Source organism: Accipiter gentilis, chromosome 13, assembly GCF_929443795.1.
Source record: "Accipiter gentilis chromosome 13, bAccGen1.1, whole genome shotgun sequence".
Taxonomy (NCBI): domain Eukaryota; kingdom Metazoa; phylum Chordata; class Aves; order Accipitriformes; family Accipitridae; genus Astur; species Astur gentilis.
In genome coordinates this window covers 10,885,214-10,911,306 of record NC_064892.1, presented here as the reverse complement: position 1 = coordinate 10,911,306, position 26,093 = coordinate 10,885,214, and the positions used below count along the sequence as shown (strand labels likewise).

Sequence of the window (26,093 nt, the reverse complement as noted above, 5' to 3'; positions counted from 1 at the left end):
ATCCTTCCTGACCTGAGAGTCTGCAGTGAGCCCTGAGGCAGAGAACAGATACAATATAAATGTAGAACAACCATATTCCATCTTCTTCAAAAAGCCCTTTCCTTCCCAACTCGGCACAAATGTCACTTTCCCAACAGGAACTGTCCCATTCAATTACACATTTTTTTCTGTAAGCCTTTCAAGTTCTATCTTAAAACAACTTTGTTTTATTGGCCTGATTACCTATTTGGAAGACCCTTCCAGTATCTCACTTCTCAGAAGATCAGTAAATTTCTTCACATTTCTAGGCTACGTAATCAATATATAAGTATGTGATGGCATGCCAACATCACTCTTTAGTTCAAATGCTTTCTGTCTTTTTTAGTATTTAACTAAAAATGCATTTGTAAGGAAACACATTCCCTTTCAATATCTATTTGGCTATGTATGCCTTTTTTTAAAAAAAAAAAAACCTCTCTTCTGTAGACACATTTTCTATACCCTAATTACACTAGTTTCTTTCTGATCTGTAAATTTCATTTTAAGATATTCTTTGAATGTATGTCTAGAAGCATGCATAATACAACAGAAACTCATGAGAAAGCACATCCTTTATAATAGTATTAAACCCTTCCCACCTACTAGGACAATCCTGCCTAATACATCATAGAATCACATTTCTCTTTCCCCTTCATATCGGTACTTTTATAATGGCAACATATAGTCACTTGCTGATTGACCACTACCTTCAGAATTTTAGAAGTTTGTATAAAAGTGGATCGTCCCAGTTCATAGCAAGTTTTCATTCTTGACTTTGTAGATTGCATTATTCAATTTCACACCATTCCTATCAGCCCAGGCCAAAAAGAAAATAATACATAGATACACATGAATTAAGTTTATAGATATTGACTGGTTAAAATATTGACAGCAACATTAAATTTGTAAATTTTTATATAGTGTATATACATTTGCATATGTATGTATCCTGACAGAAACACAGACACATATATAAATATATATATATGTAGGTACGTATGTATATGTATATATATACATATATGTGTATATATACAAGTCTTCTTGTCTGATTATCTGGTTCTCAGCAAGACCTCTAGTTTTGCATGGTCTACAAACTCTGTCCAGAACCACTTACCTTATACCCTGAAACCAGTGCTAAGTGTATTATAAAGGTCTGGGCTCAAAACTGGTCACCAAGAAACTCCACTAATGACTTCCATCCCTTCAGATAACTCCCCTCTCAACATTATGTACTGTTCCCTTGTCTAAGCTTCCTGGAAATTTTGGACTTACTCACTTCTGGACTTGCATTTCATGTGTTGATCCTTTCAGCGCTCTAGGACAGAAATTTTCTGGACCAAATGCTTGTGCCACACAGTACCAGATATGCTGATGATGTGATTTCACTTGCCCTATTCCTACTTCTATTATATATCAAAATTTGCATATACAGTCTTACCAGAAACAGAGGCAAATTTTCCAGTAACTGTTTAATCCAGGCCTACTTTATTCTTAATGTCCACTATCCTTTAACATCGATCCCACTTTTTAAGTTCTCATTTTACTTACAGAGCTTAAGAAGTTTTTACTATGTTTTAGTTTTCCATGCAAGTTTTGGTTTAACAAGGTTTCTGACTGATCTCATTTTGGTTTTATACCTTCTAATTATTGATGCAGATTCCTCCTTGCTAATCAGTATCTCTTCTCCATTCTTTATAGGTTTTGTGCTTACCCCTAATAACTTGCTTAAGGTTTTCACCTGGGAATTCTTTTTCATCCCTGCTGTTTGGGTTTTTTTTTTGTTTCTTCCCCTCTCCCCCAGTGTAAACATTCAATAGTGTTTGCATTTTTTTCTATAAAGTAGTATCATGCTGTATCTGAACTCTAATTCTGGTGCTCCTCACTTAAGACTCTCACTAAACTTTTTTGTTTCTCATTTTGCCTTTCTGAAACACTGGACTGCAGTTAGAGATCCTCCACATTTTTCTGTCTTGCAACTTCACATGAAATGGAAAAGCTCAAGCCCACCAGATTTAAGATTATTTCTATCAGTTTTTCCTGTGGATACTATCATTCACTAAACTTAAGTCTAAGTTACCCTTGCCTCTTTCTTGCTTAGTGTCTGTTCCATAGAGGAAGCCATCCTCTATCATGTCGAAATTCATATAATCCCCAAAATCATTGGTTGAATTTTTTTCTGATATTTGCCCATGAGGAAACACACAAATTTGCATAATCACACAGTATCAATTTTTACTTTTCTTCCTGTATTTGTAGGCATTATTATCCAGATCAAATCTGTACCAGCAGATTCATAATAAATTGCATCCCCATGGAGATTTTTTCCCACCCTTTGCTCAATAATTTTCATTGAGGCAGACACTGTCTCATCTTCACCCTCAAATTTCACTTCTTAATTGCACTATTGCTTTCCTCCTTAACAGTTTTTAGTGCATTGACATGAAATTATTTCACCTCCTTTTTTTTGTCTTTCTTAAACAGGGTGTATCCTTCAGTTCCAATATATTTCACTTACAACTTTGATACCTCCATGTTCTTGCTTTCCCATAATGTCTGGTTCCAAGTGCTATATCAAGTGTTCCTGCTACTCTTATTGATTGAAGTACTATAGAAAGGGGGTAGACCTGTACAGTTACAAGTTGTTGTAGATGTCATCCTTGTATTCATCATATCCTTTTATATATCTAGCTTTTCTGTTGTTCCATCCTCATTCACATCCCTCTATTTGTATTCCATATGAGGATAATATGAGTTACTTCTAACTTTCCTCCTGAGTTTTTCAGTTTGAAGGTTTTTAGGATCTCCTGGTTTAATGAAAGGCAGATGAAAGATAAATCAGCAAAAGGCAACACACTATAGCAATAAAGACCTCTTTATTTCTCATAAATTTAGCAGCATTTATTGTTTGATGTTCGTGTGCTCAGGTTTATAATGACAGTTTTAGTTCAAATATTCAGATACAACTTTCCACTGGAAGGAATACTTTCAGATGATGTAGACTCCATTCAAATGGAGTCTAATTCCTTACTGATTTCAGTAAGGAACACAGAGCTGTGCCTGCTCATGCTAGTCATGCATAGTGAAATAAATATTCTGCAAAACTCTACAGAATTTTAAGGTATTTTTCTAAAAATATAATGTTAATCAGAATAAGAATGAATGGAATAGCAGCATGATAGTTCTACACTAATAACTATTTAAACCTCGTGTGTGCTACTAAAATAATCTAGCAGTCTAACAACTTGGAAGTAAGATTTTATTAAATCGGATTTTCTATTGATTATACTTTTTAATATCTCATTAGCACAGGACCAGAATAATTAAACTGAAACATATGTACAATACTGACTTTTACATAATAGTTTTTAACACGATTTCAGGTTTATGAAATGTCAACTTTTCCAAAATGGTTTCATTGAAAGAGTTAAGCTCAGCCTAGCTGCCAAGGTTATTTAAAATACCTTTCTCTCTTTTGAATAAAAAAGTATTTACTTGTGTCTAATTTTGTGTGCCAGAGAGAAAAATAGCATAGAAACACAGATAGATGCTATAAATATGAGGCCTTAAAAATGCAAGCATATATGCATAAAATCCCATATATTCAAAATACAGAATTACTAATTCAAAACAAAAATGTTTTTCAAAAATAGTGAGCTCATAAGAAACTCCTGTAAAACATCCCTATTCACTATCTGTGAATTCTTTTTATTCCACTGTCATCATATATTTCATGTGGAATATTAGGAAAGCTTTAAAGGGGGGGGGGGGGGGGGGGGGGGGCTGCCTAGTATGCTTTGGTATTATTTTCCTGACTGAAAGTAGTATCTTGGAACTCAATCTAAAGCCATGCAAAACCTTCCACTAAATCAAATGGTTTTTGCATCAAAACAGGAATGTCAGAGATTCTTTAATAATAGAAGTATGTACTTTGTCCTCCCGAGAAGCTTCCCAAAAGCTTCTACAAGGTCAGGAATATTACCTGGTTTATATAAGAAAGTTGTCTTCCATCCAAACACCAGATCTTGCTTATTTCAGGCCTAGGGAAAGAGGATTTGAGTCACACTCCTTTTACGTTTGCAGAGAGAGGAACACACCTCTTGGGGAAGGCTGAGCATTAGGTAAAAGGTGATTCTCTAAAATCATTCTCGGGTTTAGCATGTTGGGATGTTAAGATACGAGTTAACAGAGTCTGCTGAAGATATAGATGTGATGAATTCACATAATCATATGCAGAGCATTCTTCCCTCTTCAGTGTTTAGACTCGCACAAGAAAACCCGTGAAGGCACAACTACGTCTAGCACTATCTTTGAGTTAAAGCTGGATTCCAACCTCTGTGCTGTGCACATCGCATGTACTTGATGCGTTCCTGTATGCATAACACCTATTTGATTTACATAGTAAAATGTATCCAGCATGTAACAGTAACGAATAGACAAAGGCGAACGTGTGCACATTCTTGCGTGTATGCAATTAAATTACCTTTTTTTCTTTTTTTGGTAGATCAGCCAAATACGTCATTTCGCGGAAAATAAAAACCTAAAGCAGACCATAAAAACCCAAAGCTACGCGTAAAAAACGGCACCACCTCTACAGCCGGCTTTGCGCAGAAAAAAAACCCCTCCGTGTTGCGCACGCGAAGGGAATAACGGCGGTTCTCCCAGCCGGCAACAAAGAGAGCGCAGTCAGCACGGCGTCGCCGGCTCCGTCCCTCCCGTCGCGGCCACCCACGCCCCCCGCCGGGCCAGTCCCCCCGCCGTGCCCGTGCCGGGGGCGGTGCGCCCGCGGGGCGGCCCATCCGCCGCACTGCGCTGCCACCTGGCGGCGGCGGGAGGCGCCGCAGCCCACACTACCGCACCGTGCCGCCGCGGCGGCCCGCGGCCGGGCGGCCCCCGCCAGGGCGGCCGCTCGGGAGCGCCGCCGGCCCCGCGGCCTCCCCCGCCGCCTCGGGGAGCGGGCCGGGCGGGGACGGGGCGTCCGCAGAGTCGCTTAGTTGTTGCCGCCGCATGCCCGCCCCGACTCCCTCCGCGCCCCGGGGCTGCAGCGGGCAGCGGGGAAAAGAGAAACTAAACGGCCCCGCCACACGCCCCGCGTCCCCGGCGGCGGGGGGTGCGTGTAGGGAGACCCGCCGCTTCCCTTCACCGCCACCACCCGATTCCACACGGTCTCCGCCGATGCAGCGGAGGCTTCCGCACGCTGAGCGCCGGGCCACCGGCTCCCGCCGCCCGGCAACGGCCAGCGAGCGCTGCAAGCGAGCGGCGGCCCCGGGACTCCGGCCGGAGGGGGTGGAGGGGAGCGGGGGTGGAGGGGAGCGGGGGCGGCGTCCGGGGCGGCGGCGGAGCGCGGGGAAAGTTGGCCCGTGCCGGGGAAAGTGTGAGTACAGCCCCGGGGCGCGTGGCGTGGGGGCGCGGCGCTCGCGTCGGCATGTGTGTGCCCGCGCGTGTGCGTGTGCGGTCTAGTGACCGTGCGCGCGGGGTGCGCGGCGCCGAGCGGGGCCGGCCGCCCGCCGCGCCCTCAGCCGGGGACACCCGCCCCGCCGCCCCCTCCCTCGCCTCCCCCGCCGCCTCTCTCCTCCCCGCCCCACGCGGCCGCCCCCCCCCCCCCCGCTGCGCTCAGCGGCGGCGGGGAGAACGCGGCGCTCCGCCGGCCGCCCACCCCCCCCGCCCCCGCCGTGCGGGCGCGGGCGCGGGCGAGCGTGCGCCCGCCGGAGCACGCGCGCGGGGGCGCGCGCGCGCCCCCCCCCCGCGGCTGCCCGGCCGCGCGCGCCCTCCCCCGCGCGCGTGTGCGAGTGAGTGTGAGTGTGTGCGCGCGCGGGTTGCGTGTGCGTGTGCGCGCGCGCGCGTGTGTGTGTGTGTGTGTGTGTGTGCGTGCGCCCCTGTGCGAGCGCCGGTGTCTCGGCGCCGCCTGCGTGCGGGGGGTGTTTGTGTGCGTTCCGCACCCAGCCTCCCCGGCTGCTGCGATACTCGCCTCCGCCGCCGCCGCCGCCTCCGCCGCCGCCGCCGCCCCGGCGGCTCCGCGCAGCGCCCGCGCAGCGGGCAGGCATCTTCATGGGTTGCCACCATGCTTGGGCCCTGGAGATTTCGGGCGAAGTAAGTACCGGGGTTGACTTTTCTCGCGCTCTCTTCCTCTCTTTTCTTCCTCCCCCCCTCCCCGCCCGCCCCTTCCCCGCCAGGTCTTTCCTTGCTGTTGCTTTCCACCCCCGACCCCCCCCCCCCCCAAAGCCATGTCTCCCAACTCTGGGTGCTGCTCAGCTGGGCGGCAGCGTCCGGCCGGGGCTGCCCGCTTGCTGCTGCTGTCGGCGGTACTGAAAGCTGCTTCCAGCCGGATATGCAGTGCGGTAATCTAAGGGTTGAACTCTTCGGGGAAAAAACCACACACGCAAGAAAAATCCCGATGCAACCCCCTTCCTCTTTTCCCCTCCCCCCCGTCGCCCCCCTCCTTCCCCCCCCCCCCCCCCCCTCCCCAATCCGAACCTCTGTAGGAAGCTGGTGAACAGCAGCACGCAGTCATCACAGAGGGGTTTCCAGGGCGGGATTGCAACCTTGCATATAGCCAGCTACAACTTTATTTTCTTTAGCTCCCATCCCCCCCCCCCCCCTTTTTTTTTTTTTCCCAGGGAAAGGGAGAAAGGAGGAGGGAGAGAATATTGTATTTGCCTCCTTAGCTAACCATAATTGAATTAAAGTTGTGAAATGCCTGGGAGTTTAACTCTGACCGGGCAGGTTTTCAATGGCTTTTTTTTTTTTTTTTTTCCTCCGAAGAACTGTTGGTTAATGGATGAATGGATCTGATCGAGCTGAGAAAGAATATGCTAGATACATGCCTTTGAGTAAGATTTCTGCTGCCTTTATGCAGTGAAGCCTTTTGCTTTGAGTAATTCCGATCCAGTTGACGTCTGGTCAGAATTAGAGAGAGATTCACCGAGACTTCCGATTTCTTGCTGCATGACTGCCTTTGCTGCAAGTGCTAGATTTGCAGCCCTGAACCTAATGCCACAGGAGATGTCTTGCAGTACTGAGACTTCCCGTTTTTCAGGATGCGTTCCTCCAAACCAGAGTTGTGTCGTGAGAATTGGAGTTCTGAGGTGGATGACAGAAAATGCAAGCCTGGTCCAAGATCCCAGCATTTAAGCCTGGATGATGTATTAGTCTTCCCCTACCGACACACACAATGCATTTATTTTCCCTATTCATACTGCTTTTAGACTAGTAGAAGTAGAAGAAAGCCACAAGGAGTCAGAAAAACTGCAAGAAGGAATGGAAATGGAATTTGTTTCCAGCCAGGTGAAATTCGGGTATTAAATTACTGACGTAGGTCAATGGTAGGGTTTCCCTTCCACCCCCCTTGGCTTTTAATCAGCCTGGGTGTCTTCTCCCCTAAAGGATGAAGAGTACTGACGGCCATCGCTGCTTATAATCAGTAACTGATGCTTGGAGTGTTGGCGATGAGATATTTCCATGAGACCTATTTAGATCTCTCCACTTCTACCAGGCTAGTTTTGCAGAACGTTGGGAATAAGCGGTATGTCAGATATGGCTGAAACTCCGAAGATGATCCGCATGTTTTACATTTTTCACAAATTTTGGGTGAGTGGTTAAAACGTTTCCTTTAAGAATAAGAGAGAAAGAGAGAGAGAGAGAGAGAGAGTGTGTGTGTGTGTGTGTGTGTGTGTGTAAGAAATGAAGACCTCTGCTTGATAGTCACCTCTGTTACATTGTATATAACTCATGGGGGGGATACAATAAAATCAATTAAAATTATTTACTTGTGTAAAGATACAAAATTTCTCTCACTGAAGAGAGCTGTTAAGTGCACTGAAGTAGGAGGTTAACGTATCTAATCTCATTACTGAAGAATTCCCCCACAAAAGTCATCTGGGGGTGCATGCATGTGTGTGTGTGTGTGTGTGTGTGTGCATGTCTGTGTGGGTGGGTGGGTGCTTTGTAAATGTATAGATAGAAAAAAAACCATAAGAGAGTTTTAAGAAATGTGTGACGTGGAGAATGTGTCAGTATTCTCTCTGTTGAACTAAGCTGCCGTTTTCAGCACTGAGCATTTTTCTTTGGATTCCTACCATGGCATTTCCACCACCGGTTAAAAATCAAGGTAGAAGGAGGGGAAAACCTTGGTGCGCTGTTCACTGGGAAGGTTCTGAAGGGAAGGGGGAGCTGGGTAATAGGGGAGGTGGGAAACCTCGTAAAATGGTGCTCCTTTTCTCTTAAATTAGAACCGTGAAACTGAACTGACAGCCATTTTATGTATATTTATGGGGCTGGTTGTGAAAAAGAAATCCAAGGAAGCATTGAAATGCACCCCACACGAACAGAACGAGAACAATTCCTGCTGTGACCTCACCTTTTTAAGCACCGCAGGCATTTGACTTGCTAGGAGTTGGCCATCAACCTTTTAATCAATGCATGTCATCCAGTTTTCAAAAGTGTGGGAATTAGAAGTGACAGGAGTTCTTTTTGTTTGATTAGCAATCCATTCTTTACCCCACTGAAGATATATATAAACTTTGTCTCCAATTTAAATTTTAGGGGGCTATGCTATTATGCTGCTTTCTTTTTTTTTTTTTTTTCTCCTTATCCTTACAGGAAATAAAATGTACGCTTGCTGCTCTACAGTAACTTTGGAACAGGACCTCAACAAAAAAATGCATATCTGGATGCTGCAGACGATCGCGTTTGCTTTAACATCGCTAGTCCTTTCGTGGGCAGAAAGCATCGAGTATTATGGGGAAATCTGTGATAATGCGTGTCCTTGTGAGGAGAAGGACAGCATCTTAACAGTGAGCTGTGAAAACAGAGGGATCATCAGCCTTTTTGAGATCAGTCCACCAAGGTTCCCTGTCTACCACCTCTTGTTGTCCGGGAACCTTCTGAACAGGCTGTACCCGAACCAGTTTGTCAATTACACGGGGGCTTCGATTTTGCATCTGGGGAGCAATGACATACAAGACATAGAAACCGGGGCCTTTCACGGTCTGAGAGGTTTAAGGAGGCTGCACCTGAACAATAACAAGCTGGAACTTTTACGGGATGACACTTTCCTTGGGCTAGAGAGTTTGGAATACCTACAGGTCGATTATAATTATATTAGTGTCATTGAACCCAATGCCTTCAGCAAACTGCATTTGCTGCAGGTGCTGATTCTCAATGACAACCTCCTCTCCAGTTTGCCCAACAACCTTTTCCGTTTTGTGCCCTTAACTCACCTGGACCTGAGGGGTAACCGGCTGAAGCTGTTGCCCTACGTGGGCCTTTTGCAGCACATGGATAAAGTGGTGGAGCTGCAGCTGGAGGAAAACCCCTGGAATTGCTCTTGTGAATTGATTGCTCTAAAGGATTGGCTGGACAGTATCTCCTACTCCGCTCTGGTGGGAGATGTGGTTTGTGAGACCCCTTTCCGCTTACATGGTCGAGACTTGGATGAAGTCTCCAAGCAGGAGCTTTGCCCCAGGAGGCTCATCTCGGATTATGAAATGAGACCGCAGACACCACTGAGCACCACAGGGTATTTCCACACTACCCCAGCCTCGGTCAACTCCGTGGCCACTTCTTCTTCGGCTGTTTACAAATCCCCCTTGAAGCCCCCCAAAGGGACCCGCCAACCCAACAAGACGAGGGTGCGCCCCACCTCCCGCCTGCCCTCAAAAGACCTGGGATACAGCAACTATGGCCCCAGCATTGCCTACCAGACCAAATCCCCGGTGCCTTTGGAGTGTCCCACTGCCTGCACTTGCAACTTGCAGATTTCTGACCTGGGCCTCAACGTCAATTGTCAGGAGAGGAAGATTGAGAGCCTTTCTGAACTGCAGCCCAAACCCTATAATCCTAAGAAGATGTATCTGACGGAAAACTACATTGCGCTGGTACGCAGGGCAGATTTTGTGGATGCCACTGGGCTGGATTTGCTGCATCTGGGCAATAATCGGATCTCGGTCATTCAGGACCGGGCTTTTGGGGATTTAACTAATTTGCGAAGGCTGTACCTGAACGGGAACCGGATCGAGCGGCTGAGCCCAGAGCTGTTCTATGGGCTGCAAAGCCTGCAGTACCTCTTCCTGCAGTACAACGTCATCCGGGAGATAGAGGCGGGCACCTTTGAATCCGTCCCCAACCTCCAGCTCTTGTTTTTGAACAACAACCTGCTGAGGTCTTTGCCGGGGAACATTTTTGCGGGTCTCTCTCTCTACAGGCTGAGCCTGCGGAGCAACCACTTCTCCTACCTGCCAGTGAGCGGGGTGCTGGACCAGCTGAAATCCCTGCTGCAGATCGACCTGCACGAGAACCCCTGGGACTGCACCTGCGACGTGGTGGGCATGAAGCTGTGGCTGGAGCAGCTCAACACCGGCGTCCTGGTGGACCAGGTCATCTGCGAGTCCCCCAAGAAGTTCGCCCAGAGCGACATGCGGGCCGTCCGGGCGGAGCTGCTGTGCCCCGACTACTCGGACATCGTGGTCTCCACGCCCACGCCGTCCCCGGGCCAGCTGCCGGCCAGGACCACCCCCTCCTCCTCCACCGTGCGCCTCAACGGCACGGCGGCGGCGGGCGGCTCCGCGCCCGCGGGCGGCGGCGCCGGCGGCTCCTCGGTGCCGCTCTCCGTGCTGATCCTCAGCCTGCTGCTCGTCTTCATCATGTCCGTCTTCGTGGCGGCGGGGCTCTTCGTCCTCGTGATGAAGCGGCGCAAGAAGGGCCCGGGGGACCACGCCAGCGCCAACAACTCCGACGTGAGCTCCTTCAACATGCAGTACAGCGTCTACAGCGGCGGACCCCCCCCGCACCACCACCACCACCACCCCCACCTCCAGCAGCACCCGCCCCACCGCGGCGGCGGCGGCGGCGGGGGCGGCGGGGGCGGCGCGGCGCTGCCCAAAGTGAAGACCCCCGCCGGCCACGTCTACGAGTACATCCCGCACCCCCTGGGCCACATGTGCAAGAACCCCATCTACCGCTCGCGGGAAGGCAACGCGGGCGAGGATTACAAAGACCTCCACGAGCTCAAGGTCACCTACGGCAGCCACCCCCTGCCCCCCGGGGGGGGCGCGCCGCCGCCCCCGCCGCCCCCCCCGCCGCCGCCGGCGCCCGGCGGGGAGGAGGCGCCGGCGCGCAGCCCCGCGTACAGCGTGAGCACCATCGAGCCGCGGGAGGAGCTGCTCTCCCCGGTGCAAGACGCCGACCGCTTTTACAGGGGCATTTTGGAGCCCGACAAACACTCCTCCTCCTCCTCCGCGCTGGGCACTCCCGGCTCCACCCTCCCCGACTACCCCAAGCTCCCCGCCGCCTACACCTACTCCCCCAGCTACGACCTTCGGCGTGCCCACCAGTACTTGCACCCGGGGCCGGGGGACGGCAGGCTCCGGGAGACGGTGCTCTACAGCCCCCCCAGTACTGTCTATGTAGAGCCCAACAGGAACGAGTACCTGGAGCTAAAAGCAAAACTAAACGCAGAGCCGGACTACCTCGAAGTGCTGGAAAAACAGACCACGTTCAGCCAGTTCTGAGAAAGAGCCCCCCCCCCCCCCCCCCCCCCCCCGCCAGCCACAGCAGCTCCTTCTCTAGAGTATTTGTATTTAACAACCACACGCGAAACAAAGAAACGTAAATGCTGACCTCCTCCCCACCTTGCCCCCCGCCTCTTCCCCCCCTTAATTCATTTTATTGTAGGGTGAAGTGCCTTGGCACGGGATTTTTCAGCTTCGGGGAATGATTCTGAAAGGGTGTGCTGTTTATTTTATTTTCGGGGGGGGGTTATCTTCTTTCTTTTTTTTTTTTTTTTCCTCCTTTTACTGTGTCTGGAAGTAGGAAACCACCTATTGTATAAATCGGGCACAGCACTGGCATTGTGCGTGTGTCCACGTGTGCTTGGGGGAGGTGGCAGGAGGGTCTTGTCAGGCCATATTCAGGTTACAAGTACAAAAGTCACGGTCACTTTTTTTTTTTTTTTTTTTTTTTTTTTTTGGTGTGTGTGTGTGTGTACAGGCATTGTTTAATTTTGCTTTCTTTCTGGTTGACGAGTACAGCGCACATGTTCCCCTTTTAGCCATGGGTGAGTCTATATGGCTTTTATGGAGAGATTAGCACACCCCGACTTTAATACAAGGTTTCCTTTTTTTAAGGATGTGTTTGTATGCTTTCTGGACTTTTGAATTAAAAAATATATTATGATCTTTAAAAGGATCACTGTAGATGTGGACAAATCATTAAAGAGTGCAGAGATATATGATCCATAACTGGTTAGTGAAAATAACTTATTGATGAAATATAAAAAAATATTTTATTGTAGCACCTATTTTTATATGCACATTAGCATTTCTCGTTCCTTCACTATTTTAGGGCCTAATCCTGCAAATTCTTACTCACTTGAGTATCCCTACTTGTGAAAGAAGTCCCAGTTTAGGCCTTGATCCTGCAGGCAATTAAGCACCTCAACTTTACCAATGCGTGTAGTCCCGTAGACTCACTCATTGAGCAAAGTTAGTCAAATGCCCAAAAGATTAGGATAGAGGATGCAGAACTATTCTTACAAGCAAAACTACTGGGATGTTTAAGTGTTTCTTCTGTTTTCAGGATGGGGTCCAAAGTCTGCAGATTGCTTTAAAGTGTTGCACTACATTGAGAGCTTTTTTTCCAAAGCTGATGTAGTATCAGAAGGACCTTTGAAATCATTACGGATAATGCCAATTATGACCAAATCTTAACAGACAATCTAAGACATGAAATCGAATCACAATAGAAAAAAATCATGTTTCTCTATTTGAAAATGTACCTTTTAGCAACCTCCTGCTCAGGCACCTGGTTGGGCAAACTAGTGAGGGACATGTAGAAGGCATTCATTTTAGCAGGAAAAAAAAAAAGTGTTTCATTTTTGATTTATCAGTTTTCTTTTTTTTTTTTTTTTTATTAGTTAACCAAAATATAATGATTTTACAACTGTTGTAGCCAGTTTCTGATTGTTTAGTCAAGTACAATTGCACTTGTACAGATCCACATGTTTACTGGCATCCCTAAAGACCAAATAATGGACTGTACACATCTATATACAATGTCTTTACCCCTTTGGGCAGCAGGCAATGGCAAGGATATTCATAAACACAGCATCACTGTAAGATGGGACAACTGACGTCTCATATGTATCCCAGCACATGTGATTTTTTAATAGTTTCTGAATAAACACTTGATAAATATTTCAAATGTAAGATCATGAAGTAATCAGTATCTGGAGTTTAAAATTTCTTGCCAAAATCATCTGTTTGTACGTTGGATTCTCTTTACTAGCAGTTACGGCTCATCAGAAAGATCTAACATTTTTAGGCAAAACATAACGTGTTCTCTATTTTCAAAACGCGACGTATGGTACTTCCCAGCATACATAACATTGGTCAGAGGGTAACACAGGGATATGCGTTTCACCAACATATTGACTAGGATAGTTTCATACTTACATTTTGTTTCCTTACTGAAGTGTTCTTTAATATATGGAACAGGGTAAGTGATTTCATGTGTGGTTTTGTCTTTCTTCAGTAGGTTACCATGTTTAGTATTGTTTGCAGAGTTGCTCACCAGTACATCTTTTATTGCAAAAGGGCTCTGTTCTGTTCTGCTTTTCCTATCCAACTACAATCTGTCACTTTCTACAAAAACAAAGCTATATAACTGGTCTGTTGGAATTCAAGATGAATGTTTTGTTGGCATGTGTTCTTCCCTCTCTGCCACCCACACTGAGCGAAAGCAAAAGCAAAAAAACCAAAAAGTATGACTGTATTTAGCTTGGACAGTTTAGTAAGTGGAATGTTATTTCAGTTTGAAATGCAGATATGAGGAGTGTTCTTTTGTCACAAGAGACAACATGTGGCTATTCTGTGCACTGCTGTTGATCTCCTGCAGACTTCCCATTGACACTAGTGAGTGATATGTGTGTTGCTGCCTGAGGTGCAGTTTTGGAGCCCTGATTTTGAATTACTGCCTTGATAACTATTGCTGAAACCAGAGGCCTGGTTCTCCTTCCATTTAAACTCAGCAGAAGCACGCTGTTGTTAAGTGGGTATAGGGTAAGAAAATTTTCAGCCTCACTGGCTTTGTCGTTCTCTAAGAGAAAGGCTAGCTCAGTAAAGATTGAATGAGAAGGTCCTGCAAACTATGTGTCTGTTCCTGTGTAGATATGTTTTTTTTTCTGTGTGATTCTAAACTCATAAACAGGAGTTTGCATAGGTGTCAACACAAATGTAGGATTAGGTCCTTAATGTGAAAGGTGCATTTTACATGGCATTCTGCCACAAAGAGGCAGCATCCACAAATGAGTAAATGAACAGGGATTGCTTGGATTTGTAAGAAAGAGCTGATAGAAATGCCTCGGCAGTCTGTTTATGCTTACATTCTGATGCTGCCATTTCTGAGGCCAGTATTGCTGCTTCCATGTTTTCTACACACACTTAATAACTGGTAATGAAGAATTTTTCTAACAGTCTACACTAAAATCAGAACAATTAATTTAAATCTCTTCAACTCCTCATCTACAGTAGAAAAATATATTATCAATTCCATTACTGGAGAAAAAAAATTAAATGGTATCAATTACCTTCAGAAAGTGCATTCTTGAACATAAATCCTTAAAAAAGGATACAGAGTGCAAAATAATATTATTTAGTTCATAATTATCCTAAAACACCCCTGAAAGGGCTATTTGTGAATGACGACTTTAATGGAAGTAGGATTTCCTACTCAGTGGCTACAATGATAAATCATCTGTGGAACATTATAGTAAGCCCAAAGTAGATGGGAATATGACTTGGAAAAGGGACATATGCCTCTGATTTGAAAACAGGTTAATTTGTTTAGAGAAGAAGCACTTGTATAAGAATATGACCTTTGTTTTGTTAGCAAGATCATAGAAACCTTCTGCATGATGATCTGCTGAGTTAGTGCTGACCAAAGGGGTAAGAGTGTAACACAAAAAAATAATCCCTATTTTGAGAATATTATTTTAGCTTTTTATTATTTCATTTCAAACGTGCATGAAATTCTTTGATAAAAGAGGAAAAAAGGTGGAAGAGAATTCTCAGTGTAACTACTAGAATCAAAACATGGATTGTGATAATATAGAACATTTATTCTTATGAAGTAAAAGAAATATTCACTGTACTTTCTTTTGGGTTTTTTTTTTTGTTTTTTTTTTTTTTTTTTTTTTTTTTTTTTTTTTCATATCATGCCAATTTAATGTCCTAAATACTAATGCTGAGTTTAGGGGTGAGATATCTTTTTTTCTTTTTTGGTCTCCTCTTTTCTTTTCTTTTTTCTTTTCTTTTCTTTTCTTTTCTTTTCTTTTCTTTTCTTTTCTTTTCTTTTCTTTTCTTTTCTTTTCTTTTCTTCTTGTTTCTCTTCTCTTCTCTTCTCTTCTCTTCTCTTCTCTTCTCTTCTCTTCTCTTCTCTTTTCTCCTCGCCTCTCATCTTTTCTATATTACATAGTTTACTCCTACCTTTGATAAAATGAGCTGAATTTCAACTGGTTAATCCCAGAAGATATAGCCTGTAATTTCTAGACATTCTTGCACACTACTTGAAACACCAGATGCTATGTGAGTCCCATCACCAATTAAAAGTCTAACATAACTGCAGCTTCCACTTCTATACTTCTAGAGCTCAAATTCTCACACTTTTTTTTTAGATTTACCTGCCATTATTTTAATGGTCACTTAAGGTTGTAAAAACACGTTCAGTTGATTACATATACTGCAGTATTTAATTTCTGAATGTTTTCCTAAGTTTCCACTTTTTATCAAGCTTATAGCTAATTGTTAGGAGTATTCCTGTTAGAAAAACATACTAGATGTGGCGGTACCTTTTCTGATATCATATAATAATTTAACTCTTACAGTAATATAACAAAATTTATGCTAAAATATCATTATAAAATGAGCCTTTGACCCATGGAAAACACAATTTAGCAAACACCTCTGGAAAGGCAGAAATAGCTAATCATGGTTGTTGGTAAAATATGAAGGTAACATCCTGGTTCTGTAGGTTGTTTAGACTTTTGTTTAGCTGGAGCTAAAATGTCTGACCAGCGTGTTGTGTGTTTCTTACAGAAACTTAAGAGTCTGCTTAATGCATATGGTTCCCTCTCAGGGGGCAGAGTCCATTAAGGCACTACGTCCTGAAGGACAGGGTAAACAAGAGCTCCTTCATTTTTAGAGGGCAGGTTCTTTATATTGCTCAGTGTCTCCAGGGAACCTGAATAGCCTTTCATTAGGTTAAAGACTGGCATACTGAAATGCAGTGTCTCCAGCCTTTAGAGAAGGGGGCCAAAATCTTTGGTTGCCTTATGCAGAACTGAACGCTATTGGCACTACTGGCATTAAACAAGAAAAATGGGGAGAGAATAGAGAGTGAATGGCAGACACAATTCCATAGCTGTCACCCTTCAAACGGTCTTCACATTTCTATTGATGATTTGATAGTACAAGTAGGGAACTTGTACCTCCTTACAGCAGCATCCATTTACTCTGGAAAATGTAGAATCTCAAGATAAGGAGTGATAAGAAGATGGATTAGATGAGTGAGGCAGTTCTGTGAAAGGAGCGGGCAGGATAGCAGCACTCTGAATGGGGCAGCCGTACTACTTGGTCACTTACATACTTCCCAACCTTTCTTTGGGATGTGCTCTGGTGAAATGAGAGCACATAGATCTTGCAGTCCAGCAATACTGTCTTACAGATTTGTGTTTATCCATCTGTGTATAAATACTATCCTAATATAGATATCATGAGTCTTTACAATTTATACTGCTTTTTTCTATTCATTATTCAGCTACATTTCAGAGTACCTCGCAGTATGATAATACCCCAGAAATGCTAAGCACAGTTATGCTTTAGAATAATTGTTTATTCTTAAAACACTGAACAGAACAGGATTAGGAAATAAAAAGAGGCACATTTAGGTCCTAGTAACCAGAGGCATTTAGTTAATTGAATATACAAAGAATAAAGTCTAATGAAGTTTGTAATTAAATGGTTTCCAAATTAACTATTTAAGTTACAGCTAATGGGCCACATTTTGCTTCTAGTTGTGTAAGTACAAAACTGGATTCCATTGACTTAAGGAAGTTACAAAACATTTACCTTGCTCTTATGAGTTTGGCTTATTGTCATTGAAATAAGCCATTCTCTTAGCATTTCTCTTTTGTAAAGTGAAAAATTTGAATACAGTAATGATAAACTTTTTTAGTTCTGCTATGTACCTCTAAAATTAATTACTTCTATTTCCAATCTGCTGACAAATTAACTGAACATTAATGTAGTATAGCACTCTAAAATTTATCTTGGAACCATATTGTCCTGATTGTATGGAAAGTTCAGTTTACATCCACATATACAGTTATGGTTCTTGAGAATGATTGACCATATGAACTGATAACATACCTTTATTTAAATCTGTGGGCATGGTCCTGAAACCTTGAATTAGGTGAAATAACTATTGATAAAAATTGTTTCCTTTGTGGTGTTTTTGCCATGGAAGATGCAACCACTTCTACTGCAATTTTGCAGCCTCGCAATTACAGTATTTTTAAATTTTGCAGAAAACTATAGACCATGTCAAACATAAATTATCTTTTTTTCTTTTTGGAGAAATGATTGCTATTGTATATCATGACATGGTTCTGGGCAACCTTCCAAAAACATGTCCAGAGTGGGGTAAGATAAAAAGTTGAAATAATAATTGTCTAGTTCAATATTTCATGTAATAAAACATTTGCTTCTCATGATTTCAACAGTATATCTGATTTTTTGAACATTAGTTTATCAACACCTTCTGGTAATTTTGTACCAATACTGTGGCAAAAAGTTTATATTCCTATTTGGGAAAGGGGACAAAGTGTGTGATAGTTGTTGTCAGAGACATCATATCAACTTTATTAAAAAATACTTTTAAATAGAAGTACTAAGTTAGATTCTTAAAATAAAACTTGAAAGGTGACAATCTAGTACAGTTTTCTAATTTCTGAAAACAAATTTAATTACCAAGTAGTTTATTATTTTAACCATCTATTTTTTTTTTTACCATCTGTGTTTTAAAAAAGAAATATATATGTGTGTGTGTATATATATGGAAATGTATGTATACATATATATGTAAAAGTATGCATATAGGTGTATATATGTATGCATACACTTATATTTATCTATATTTCTTTAATTAACATTGACTTTATTGTGATGTAAGAATATTTCTATTTGTGGTTTGAAAGCTTTTAGGCTGGGAATGAAGCAAAAGTGCTTCATATAGCATATGGAGCATATAAATGCTATATCCACAGAGTCACCAAAAAGTCACTCTAGTCCTACAAGACTTCAACCTATCTAATATACCAATATAAAAGTTGTTTTGGGGTTGCTAGGAACAGAATTTCAGGCCCAAATCTAGTTTGCAACAGGCTGAATATAGATTGAGGGGCATTAATACTCCTGCAACTTAAAACTCTATTACATTTGAAGTAGTATCACCTAACAGGAGTGGCCTGAATTTAACTTTGCTGTAACTTCATTACAATAGCAATTAGTTTGTCCAGTCAAATGGGTAAATAAAACATACCAAATGTGTTTATGGAAATGAAACCAGTTCTTACAAACCTCTCACTATATCTGAATTTAGGTTTAAAATAATAAATTCATAAATGTATTTAATTATACAGTAATTATTACATGACAAAGATTTGTTCTCTTTCGAAATGCGGAACTTAGGTCAACTATACAGTTTTTTAGTCACAACTATAATAAAGCTGATAGTCCCAATGGCAGTTGCTTTCTGCTAAACTTAGAGCAGGGTTGTTCACAGTATTGATACTCTTCAGCTATGATAGTTTTGTCTTTGTAAATTCTATTTTAAAATTTATAAAATTAAACATTTTAAATGCATTTTCAGGTTGTCAGTTTATTAAGTTGAAACAAATATGTCATATTTATCTAAAATTTACTAGTCATCAAATTTTAAATAGTTTTCATACAGTTGGTTTTTTAAAATCATTCACAGAACTATTTATAAGTGATATAAAGATGTGGTTACATCAGTTTATGTGTAGTTACATACAGTACTGCACATTCAGTTAGACTTTATCTGATAATTTATAGCAAACCCAAATATATAGGTTACAGTATGTTTCACATTAAGGTCAAAATTCAAGAATATGTACACTTTTCTTTTTTCAAATTTATAAGAAATGCCTACATTAAGATCAAAGAACTTGAACCATATATTTTCAAAGAATGAATATTCTGCTGAATCATTTCTTCTCAAGCATATATATCTTCCTTTAGTGATGATGAATAGTGCATCGAAGGAAAAATTGGCTAATCAGTATATTTGATGTTTTTGAAGTGAATGAAAATTCTCCCATTGATTTTATTTTTTGAAAGTATTGAATGTCTTTACAGTTTGTCTTAAGTTTTTGTCTCTTCCTATTAGAGACTGCTTATTGGTTTACCGTGGACAGGGAAAATACTTGCTGGAAAGTTGTTTCAAATCTCAATCAGTTATAACATCCCTATCAGTTATAAGTTTCATGTTTCTAAAGATTGTTTTCTTTCTTCAGTAATTTAATTATGCTTGGTCTTTTAAGGGTGGATATTTTCAGTTTATTTCCATCCAAAGATAGCATGCAATGTAGTCAATACTGGTTGTGGAAATGTTTTTAAAATATTATATATTGATGGGTTCATAAAGTTTATAACATTAATGTTTAAAAACATTCTAACTCTTTAAAATGGAATTAACAGTTATACATTTTCTATTTTAATTATCTGTTTGCTTGTCTTATTCTTTTTCCTATGCATTACTGAATCAAACTGCTTGCCTTTGTTTTGAAGCCTGCTTTTTATTTTATTTTAAGTATAGAGCACAATTGTGGGCAGAGGGATCTAAGCTATTGTTCTTAAGAGTGTATATTTTCTGTTAAAGAAAAATATTGTACTCTTTTAGATAGCTATTGATTTTCTAAGCAGAGTCAAATGGTCTACATTTCTCCCTTCTCTCTCCATTCTTACACTGTGAGGCAGTGAAGAGGCATAAGTGTTTGCTTTTGTATCTCTGATAGCTGGAGTAAGACCTTAAGCAAAATTGTCATCAATGTCAAAGAAAATTATGTTTTAGGTAGGAAATTCTTAAAAAAAAATTCTATCATCTGTAGCATCATTAGTGTAAATCTGTAACATGAACACATACATGCATAAACATATATTTATATGTATGTATGTCTGGGGCACCAGACAGTGCAGAATGAAGCTTTTTTTTTTTTTTTTTTTTTTTGTAGTTGATTTTTTTAAATGCACCTTGTCTCAAAAAGAGGAATTGTCTTATAAGTAGGCAATGCTTATATAATGAGGCTTTTCAGCAGAGTAATTTAAATGGTAAAATGAACTCCTTATTGACAATTTCTGATTGGGTCTGAAATGTTTCTTTTTACCTTTTTGGCATGGCAGGTAATAGCTACCAACAAGTAAGTAGCAATGTACCATAGTATCATGTTGAACAGTATAAACTATTAGGTTTATTGTGCAATATATTACTTACTAAGTTTTAAATGGTAGAAGTCTACTAATACATAATGTACTAACTTGTACATCAACTCTTCCTTAACAATTTTTTCCTAAAGAATAAGAAGTTGCTACTCTTTTGAGAAAAGTTGTTTCTATAAATATGAAAAGTAGTTAAAATAATGATTCTAAATTCACCAATTTTTAGAAATAGCATTGAATGTATTTATAATGATTAATATTTTTTCATCCATACGTAATTTTATACAATGAATGTGTTCTATAATTTTCAGTATATTTTATATACTGAATGTTATCTGCAATTAAATATTTCTTACAAATTCTTGGATTACTAAGAAGTTTTTGTTAGATTTGGTTAGGATCAGAGGTTTAATTATGGAGGAAAAAAGCATCCTCTGATCATTTTGTCTTCACAGTATTTATCTTAAGAACAATTGTCAAAATGAAACAGATTTATTTTACAAAATCTTAAAATATGTATTAATTTTACCTCATTTGCTATTTGAATGTTTGAGAATTATTTACTGCTCTGTGTAATCATCTATGGTGAAATATCAAAAGTTCCTAACTTTGGCCTGATCATTACTATGTAATTTCAACTTACATAGTGAAACTATTTTTCTTTTGTGATTGTCGTATACTTAGTTACCCTTACCTCCTGCTCTCTGTGTTGCTGTAAGGCCTCACAAATGTTCAGTTAAAACATTAAAGCTCGATATTACTTCACAACCCTAACGGAAAGATAATTTAACACAGCAATGAAGACAAAAGTTCAAAGGTAGATATTTATTCTCTGACTACTTCCACATGTGAATAATTTGATTGATGTGAGTAGTCTTGTCAGATTCAGTCAGAATTTTTTGTGTAACATACTTTTATGTTTGGAGAAAAGGAATTCAAACACATGCAGGCTTAAATCAGTCCTTAGTCTGAGATCTGGTTTCCTCGATGAAGAAGTAAGTGTTTCTGAGCATATTAGGGTAATGATTACTGTTACCAAAATCTTTTCTTCCTCTAAAAAGGGAACTTTCTGGTTTGACTCATGTAGACAATATGCAATTAGGTGTGTGTATCAGAGAACATTTTGATATGCTTAGAAAGGCCTGAGGACCTTGAAATCTAATACTAGTTCAATTTCTGAAATGCTTACTTTTTGTTTTCCTGTATTTTGTTTTTAATTGAATGTTACTGGCTTGAAAAGGTTACTCATAATAATGTTTAAGCCTAATGGCAGAAAGGTACTGGGAGGGTTAATGAATATTTTCATTTATTCAGAGATTTGAACTGTAAAGCCATGTATAGAAGATAAATAGTTATAGGTGCTGAATTTCTTCATTTTGTCTTGTCTTCTAAAATGTTAGATTTTTTTATTTCAACAGGGGTTACAGGATTTGAGTGAAATATAAAGATGTTAAATAGCTGTCATCCAAAGGCTTCAATAAGAATTATTGTAATTATTGGTGGTGGTGGTGTCATTGAACTTTGAAAAATCAGGTCATGTTTATTTTTGGGACTCGCTGGGTTTTTAGGAGGTGAGTGAACAGTGGCTAAGAGGCCTTGCACCGCTCCATGTTACAACTAGCTAAGTGACCTCAATGATGAAAGAGGAGCCCTTTTTAGTGAATTCATGTTTTTGGGAATATGGTCAATTTATATTTATCTCTGCATTTTAAATATCTAAAAGATAAATGTAGGCAAAACTATTTCTTAATACTGAGAAGAAAGTCATCATTTGCAGGGCAGAGACTCTGAAAGCAAGGATTGTTGTTACCAAAAGTGCACACAATGATTTAATTTCTGTTGTCCAAATGTAAAGATGCAAAAGTTAAAATGCACAAAATGTAGAATATTGAATACTTAGAATATTTCAAAATCTTAAACTTGTAAGCAACCTTTTTAGATATTTGCAACCTTTTAACACTTAATATGAGGTTCTTGCATATAAAGGGAGTTTTAGCAGGGCAGCACAGTCAGAGAGAGGCAGGTATTTTGGTCTATCTTATTTTATATAACCTTAGAAAAATCCTTTTGGTCAGCTTAATTTTTTATTTTCTTCCCATTACACAGGAATCAAAATTCTTCATGTCAAAGTTGGAAATTATGGTGTCACAAAATGTCTCAGAGCCTGGACAAATAATTATTCAGCAGCAGCATTAAAATTGCTACAGCAAACTGAAATTTGAAATTAAGATATATTGTTCTGTGACCATGGGAGATATTTGTGAGAGTGCTTTGTTGACAACTAATTGACAATTATGGCTTGTATTCTTCTAACACCTTTCTTCCCAAAGGATCCTAAAGTGCCTTACAAAATTAGGGCCTGTTCCTGCCCTGATTGAAGTCAATGGGAGCACTGCCAATGGGAACAGCACTGGGCACTTAAGAAGCTAATAAAAGCTGCATTCAAACATCACTTCTGCCACTGAAATGTGTAACTGTTCAACTTACACAGCAATACTCCCCAGTGGTTTAAGACAGGAAGTGAATATTATCATACACAGATTGCAATTTTTAAAAAGAAAATATAATTTTAAAGGGATACATGGTCCAAATATTGGTGTTAATAGCCCAGCTTTTGGTTAAGATTTCTGTTTAAGACTTCATCCAAACACATTTTTGTATTTTTTTTCTGAAGACTGGAACATTAGTTCCAGTAGTTCTAATGACTGATATCACTTTCATTATTCATATGTTGTGTACACATATTTTGGAGCTCAGATTTGCATTTTTTGTGCAATAATATAAAATAATTTCAGAAAAATATTACATGGAAATACAAGAAATCTTCTATATTTATTGTACCCTTTTGCTGATTATTTTCTAATTGCTACCTGAGGAAAGCTTGATATTACAATCAGTATTTGGCATGTATTTCCATAGTATTTCATTTTACATATTACGCTGATTGCTATGATATTTGAAGGACAGGATTTGATGTTTGTATATCTGAGAAGCCAGTGGAAAGCAAGCCTTATGCCATGTATTCCGATATTTTTGTTTATTTTTAATATATGGCCATTTCATATAAAATTTGTCAGCTATAAAAAACATTAAGTGGCATGCACTGATAAAAAAAAAACAAGTGGGAACTAATGCAGATATTTGTAATGCTATGAGAAGGCCTGAATTGTTTCTCATTCAATTTTTTTTCTAACCATTCATATCAGTGAATGAGGAAATAATTAAATTATTTAACATTTTAAAAATTATTACAATTTAACAAATGAAAGAGGAAAAGTTTCAAGACACCATAAAAAGTTTCTTAGCTGTTAGACTGTTTTGTTTGACTCTAGTTAGATGCTTTAAGATGGGACTGAAAAATAAGCAGCTCCAAGAGTAACTGACCATCACAACAACTTACCTAGTAGAATATGTAGCAACTGAAGTCTTTGAATTAGATGGTGTACACATGCTGTATATTCAAAAAGAAGTTCAAGATTACAGGGCTAGTTAAATTCAACACCAGTCTTATTGAATCCTTCTAGTCCTATTGAATAAATATTTATTAAATCCTTTGGCAAAATCACAGAAGATGCAGCTTTGCATTTTTGACTTGTACAAGATAAAGATACTTTGTATAGTTCATTGAAATGCTATATTTACCTTATTAAAAAATGAAAAACAAATATAATCCCAATTTTTAAAGAATGTTCTCTTTTTCATGCTGTACCTGGATAAAATATTTATGGTGTAATTCAATTTCTTTCACCATCCCAGAACAGAAGGTTTAGAAGGTAGTTCATAAAAGGTTTTTTCAGAGAAATCTCAGCATATTGTATGCATCTGTTATATAGATGTGGCTTTCAAGTAGTTTTGAATGTGTTAGAGGAAGGCACTCAGAACTTGATTCATCAGTAGGTCTAAATGTCTCCTTCTACTAGAAACACAATATTTTACAGCCTTTTATAACAATAAGAACCTGGAAATATATGAATTACTAAGTCTATGCTGGATGAACAAATGCCATGTTTTCTTACCTACATTTCTGGCTAGAAAATTCACATCTTCCCCAATAAGACTTTGGCATAAGTAAAAATAATTTGACATAACTGTTTCAGAAAGCTACAGACAGATACGTAAAACAGCCACTGAAGTTAACAGCCAATTCTTTTCATTTTCTTTCATACGTGTTTTCAATAAGAGTATTATATTCTTAATATTCTTAATTAAGTCATTATTATGTCAAAACCACATTTTATAGGTTATAATATAATAAAAGACGTATTAAGGTTGATATTGCACTGTCTCTTTTACACACACACAAACAAGCAAGGAAGAAGTAACTATGCATGTGCTGATGACAGGCCAGGAGGAATTTAGCACTTCAGTCAAAAATAGGAATAGATTTTATCCTTAGGATAGGATTAGTATGTGATCTCATGGTCACTTAATAGGTTTCCTATTAGATCTTCCCTAGGGCCTGTTCTTGCAGTCCTTAATCAGGCAAAACACCCAAAGAAACCAGTGCACTTTTGCTTAGCAGAGAAGTTTCCAATCTCTTCTTTAGACTTCAGATTATTTAATTCATACACAATTATACAATAAATAAAGGGCTAAATGACAGTTACTCAAAAAAAAATTAAGATGAAGTCTTATGCCTTTAAGGATCGTGGCCTAAATGACTAATGCAATATTAGGATCATATATCCATCTTGTGTTAGAAATAAATTAGCTATTGTCAAATTCTGCATTCTTTGCCAATTTCCATCTTGCTCAGCAAAGCATTGTAGGATCCGACCTTTAAAATCTTTTGTATTGTATTTCTTCACTAATAAATATTTTGTAAGAATTTACTGGGTACTACAATACTTTTTTTTTCCTTTTCATTAATTTCCATTAAACATGTTTTTATTGGCATATCTGTAACAATTATAGGAAAAATGAACTTTGTGTTAGAAAGTGAGGTGAAAATAGCACTTTTTTTTTTTTTTTTTTTTTGGACATGCTCAATATTAAAAAAAACCCACACCCTTTTCCTGAGAAAGTACTATTTTTCAGATGTATTTTAGAATTTGTTAAATAAAAATCTTCCTGACAAACAAAATATGACTTTGCCTAAAATAAAAACAAAACCATACATTCAACTTATCTAGTTTTATGTTGAACTAAAATCTTTGTCAAAAGTGAATATTGCTTAATATCTGGATGTGTATCACCAATCTTGCCCTAACAAAACCTGTCAGTAAACAAGTGGTTGATCTAAACTGCTAGGAACAGTTGCATTCAGCTATCTTACAGAATGTATCACTTTATGCTCTTAAGTTTAATTAATATACCATAGTAATTAAGAGTATTAAATGCACGTTTTCATACACAGTCATCTCATAATTGCAGACCATAACAACAGATTTCTACTAGTGCATTATATTGGTTAGGTTTCAAAATACTTTAATTAATTAATAATTAAATAATCCTTTAAGATTTGTTTTAATAGATCTTGAAAAAGCCATACTTAAAAAAAATAATAAATGAGGTCAAGCAATGTTATTTCACGGAATGGTTTTAAATGTGTTATTGTCAAATAGA

The 26,093-nt window shown here is 40.0% G+C and overlaps 2 protein-coding genes across 2 annotated transcripts in view; one reads left to right on the top strand and one right to left on the bottom strand.

Moving 5' to 3' along the window:
• The window catches only part of LOC126045078 (uncharacterized), a 462,867-nt gene that overhangs the window by 315,210 nt on the left and 121,564 nt on the right, over nucleotides 1-26,093 (bottom strand). The window lies entirely within an intron of this gene.
• SLITRK5 (SLIT and NTRK like family member 5) lies at nucleotides 8,625-11,734 on the top strand. The gene has a single exon (XM_049816025.1). The coding sequence runs from the start codon at nucleotides 8,625-8,627 to the stop codon at nucleotides 11,523-11,525; it is 2,901 nt and encodes a 966-aa protein (XP_049671982.1). The 3' UTR covers nucleotides 11,526-11,734.

Bases quoted from the DNA above. Each gene is read 5' to 3' on its own strand.
- SLITRK5 (XM_049816025.1), top strand. From the start codon at position 8,625: ATGTACGCTTGCTGCTCTACAGTAACTTTGGAACAGGACCTCAACAAA.